This window comes from Bison bison, unplaced genomic scaffold (assembly GCF_000754665.1).
Source record: "Bison bison bison isolate TAMUID 2011002044 unplaced genomic scaffold, Bison_UMD1.0 scf7180017864372, whole genome shotgun sequence".
Classification (NCBI taxonomy): domain Eukaryota; kingdom Metazoa; phylum Chordata; class Mammalia; order Artiodactyla; family Bovidae; genus Bison; species Bison bison.
Window position 1 is genome coordinate 2,796,470 of NW_011494944.1, and position 4,631 is coordinate 2,801,100.

General features: G+C 36.8%; 1 protein-coding gene across 3 annotated transcripts in view; it reads left to right on the forward strand.

Annotated features, from left to right (window-relative positions):
- The window catches only part of PCDH15 (protocadherin-related 15), a 1,053,047-nt gene that overhangs the window by 808,563 nt on the left and 239,853 nt on the right, over window positions 1-4,631 (forward strand). For all 3 annotated transcript variants that reach the window (XM_010856569.1, XM_010856570.1, XM_010856571.1), the window contains exon 20: window positions 3,546-3,770. In XM_010856569.1, the coding sequence (XP_010854871.1) occupies window positions 3,546-3,770 (225 nt within the window). The remainder of the gene's footprint in view (window positions 1-3,545; window positions 3,771-4,631) is intronic.

Consider the following 4,631-nt stretch of genomic DNA (forward strand, 5'->3'; position numbering starts at 1 on the left):
GTAAAATGCACACACACACACACACACACACACACACACACACATGCAGTTAAATTTCAAATGAATGATAAGTAAATTTTAATATATGTATTTCTCAAATATTACATACTCTGTTTTATCTAACAAGCTTATTTTAGAGAGAGAAGGGAGAAAAGTTGCCATTGTAAGAAATTGAATAACACTTCTTAATAGACTTATTATCAATTCACAAAAGTAATGAATGTCAAATATTTATTATAACAATTGGCAATGCATTAGACTATTTTTAAAAACTTAATAATTCCTCACCTTGTACCTCCAAAGTTCCTCAGTATTAAATTTTTATGTGTATTATGTTACATTTATGTTTCTGCTCACACAAATGTCAAATAACTATTTACACACTGTCTGAATATACATGTATCCAGGAATGTGCATATATACACATGTATTGTTGCTGCTTAGTCACTAAGTCATGTCTGACTTTTTGTGACCCCATGGACTATAGCCTGCCAGGCTCCTCTATTCATGAGATTTCTCACACAAGAATATTGGACTAGGTTGCTATTTCCTTCTCCAGGAATTCCTCCCAAACCAGGGATTGAACCCTTGTCTCTTTATTGACAGATATTTTCTTTACCACTGAGCCACCTAGGAAGCCGATATGCATGCATACACATATACAAATGTATAGGATCACCCTGTATCTTACAGAAATAGATCGCTATACTTACTATTTTGTAATATTTGTTCACTTTCTATACATAACTGGCATACTTCCAGAAGTCTGTTTCTCCTTTTTATTAGTGTCTTTATATCTAAGCTTCTGTCTTTTAGTTCTCCAATTATTACCAGAAACTCTGGATATTCAGATTCAGTAAGTTAGATTGGCCTAGAAGTCTCCATTTAAGTATCAACTCCTTAATTCTGACTTAGGTGTTCTATGAAGTATATTTTAAAAATATAACTCTTTCTCAACCTGCAATCTACAACTTGAATTGTGTTAGCATGAATTTCAAGAGCTTGTGTTTTTCCATGATTCAATTTGATATATGTTTATTTAGTTCAGTTCAGTTCAGTTCAGTCTCAGTCGTGTCTGACTCTTTGCGACCCCATGGACTGTAGCCTGCCACGCTCTGCAGTCCATGGGATTCTCCAGGCAAAATACTGGAGTGGGTTGCCATTTCCTCCTCCAGAGGATCTTGCTGACCCAGGGATTGAACCTGCGTTTCTTATGTCTCCCACATTGGCAGGTGGGTTCTCTACCACTAATGCCATCTGGGAAGAAACATTACTAAATCTATAAAAGGCAGATGCTGACCAGGGAGAAGGCTGTCATTTCGCCACTTATTCCTCTATTCATTCATTCAACAAGCTTACTGAATGCCAAGTCCTCTGCTAGAGGCCAAGGATTCAAACATCAACAAGATTTCTTGCCTTCATCGAATTTTCAGTCTAGTGTAGCAAGCATACTGCTGCTGCTGCTAAGTCACTTCAGTCGTGTCCGACTCTGTGCGACTCCATAGACGACAGCCCATCAGGCTCCCCGTCCCTGGGATTCTCCAGGCCAAGAATATTTGAGTGGGTTGTCATTTCCTTCTCCAATGCATGAAAGTGAAAAGTGAAAGTGAAGTCTCTCAGTCGTGCCCGACTCTTAGTGACCCCATGGACTGCAGCCCACCAGGCTCCTCCATCTATGGGATTTTCCAGGCAAGAGTACTAGAGTGGGTTGCCATTGCCTTCTCCGAGAATGTTTTCTTGGGAAAGCTTATTTCTAAGTTGTGAACTGAGGAACAAATAAGAGTTGTTCAAGGGGGAAAAAGAATACTCAAGGCAGTGGAAAAACCTGCTCAAAATCCTGGAGGAGAGAAAAGAGTAAGGGCTGGAAAATATATGTGTCTGCATCATGTTAAGAAGATTGGAGTTGATCCAAAATGAAATGGAAAAGAAGAGTTTTTAGGTAGGAAGGTGACATCATAAAAGCTGTGCTTTAACAGTATCTTTCCCCTTGTGATGTTGATAATTGTTTGGAGGGGGACAAGGCTGAAGTTCACTTAGGTGTTTGCTGTACTACATATGCATTCTAGCAAAATCTGACCTTCCCCACTCTGTCTTTGCTCCATTCCATTTCCTACCAGTGTAGGAATTTCTAATCTCTACTACTGAGTGAAATAATCATCTATAAAGTTTGCATTGAAACCTGCTTTTTCAGTTGTTTTTGTTTGTTTGTTTTCTCTTTGTGTGTGTATATGTGTGTGTGTGTGTGTTTTGTTTTAATAACTGGGCAATTATTTTTTAGAAATGAGAACTTAAAAAAATATTGGAATATAGTTGATTTACAATGTCGTATTAGTTTCTGCTATACAGTAAAGTGAATCAGTTATACATACACATATATCCAACTCCTTCTCTGATTCTTTTCCCATGTAGGTGATTACAGATATTGAGAAGAATTCCCAGTGCTATACAATAGGTCTTTACTAGTTATTTATTTTATATATAGTAGTGTATATATGTCAACCCCAATCTCCCAATTTACCCCTTCCCATCCTTTGCCAACTGGTAACAACTATAAGTTTGTTTGCTATATCCATGATTCTATTTCTATTTTGTAAATAAGTTCATTTGCACTATTCTTTAAAAAATTCCACATATAAGAAGTATATGATATTTGTCTTTCTCTAACTCACTTCCCTCAGCATGACAATCTCTAGGTCCATACACATTTCTCTTTTATTTTGGCATTTTCTTTGAGAACCTCCTATCTGGAGGGTAGGTATTTTGTCTTTATTCATCTTGTGAATATTTAGGTTATTATTTTTCATTGTTATACAATTAACAGAAAATAATAAACAATCATTTACAACGATATTTACTTTTTGCTCTTTTTTATTTTAATTTTTTTTAATTTAAACTTTTTATTTTGTATTGGGATATAGCTGATTAACAATGTTGTGATTCAGATGTTCAGTTTCAGGTGAACAGCAAAAGGACTCAGCCATAAATATACATGTATCCACCCTCCCCTAAACCCCCTCCCATCCAGGCTGGGCACATAACTGAGCAGAGCTCCATGTGCTATACAACAGGTCTTCGTTGGTTATCCATATTAAATACAACAGTGTGCACTTGACCTTCCCAAAGTCCCTAACTTCCCCTTCCCCATGGCAACCGTAAGTTCACTTACTAAGTTTGTGAGTCTCTTTCTGTTTTGTAAATTCATTTGTATCATTTATTTTTAGATTTCACATATAAGGGATGACAATATTTCTTTACTGTGGTATGATTTCGTTCATCAGTGAGATTTCAGATAAAATAGATATAGTAACAAGACCAACAATGACAAAATCTCTTGAGTCTCGGTATTTGACTTGATCTCTTTCTTTCTCTCCCTCTCCCTCTATCTGGTAAATTACTTTAAAAACTACTTATCTCTGAAACATAACTTTTGATCATCATTCATTTCATGTTGTTCTAGGTCCTGACACATGACCTTCATCAGTCTTGCATTTCTTTATTTTGAAAATGGCAGTGATATAACCATTCTTCTTCTTAACGTGTTACAGGCCAAAGATGTTGACCTCGGAGCAAATGTGTCTTATCGGATAAGAAGTCCAGAAGTGAAGCACTTTTTTGCACTACATCCATTTACGGGAGAACTTTCCCTTTTAAGGAGTTTGGACTATGAGTCGTTTCCAGACCAGGAAGCAAGTATCACTTTTCTAGTGGAGGCCTTTGATATTTACGGAACAATGCCGCCTGGCATTGCTACTGTCACAGTGATAGTGAAGGTAAGGGATGTAGATGACTTCCGGCTGCCTACTTTGTTTTCTCTACCCGTAGTTTCTGTTTTGTTTTGTATTTTTTTAATCCATACTGTTGTATAATATTTGGGGGCAGCAATCCATAATTATAAATGGTACCAAAACCAGAATATAAATTTTAAAATAGAAAGTGTTAACAAAGACTTGAGAAATAACTGAATTATTTAACCATTTATAAAAGATAAATTTGAAAGAATCACTAAATAAGAGCTCAAATACTGTTGCTCCCTAGGTCCACCATTAGCCCTGGGACTTCAATCAAGTCATAATTTCTCTAGATTACACAATAGTCCAAATTCCATTGCACCAGAGATAATAACTTCATCCAAACTCTTCAATTTAAAATAATAAATAAAAAGAGTAAGAGTTCTAAGGCTCTCAGAGCTAGTTTGTTTAGCTTAGTTTGGAACCCAAGACTCTGCAGTGAAATAAGCTTTGGAATAAGATGGAACTGGGGTTAATTTATGGCTCAACACTTTTCAAGTTCTATGATCTTGGGAACTCTCTTAGACTCTCTAGGTTTACCATCTAATTTAATCAAATACCCTGTACCAACTGATTGCCTGGAAGGGTACATCATCCTCAACCTTTAGGGTTTCTTGTGATTTCTAAAATATGGGTTTAAAATAAGACATAAAAGTGACACTGATGTATGGAACAGTATTATGGACTCTGTGGGAGAGGGAGAGGGTGGGAAGATTTGGGAGAATGGCATTGAAACATGTAAAATATCATGTATGAAACGAGATGCCAGTCCAGGTTCAATGCACAATACTGGATGCTTGGGGCTGGTGCACTGGGACGACCCAGAGGGATGGTGTGGGGAGG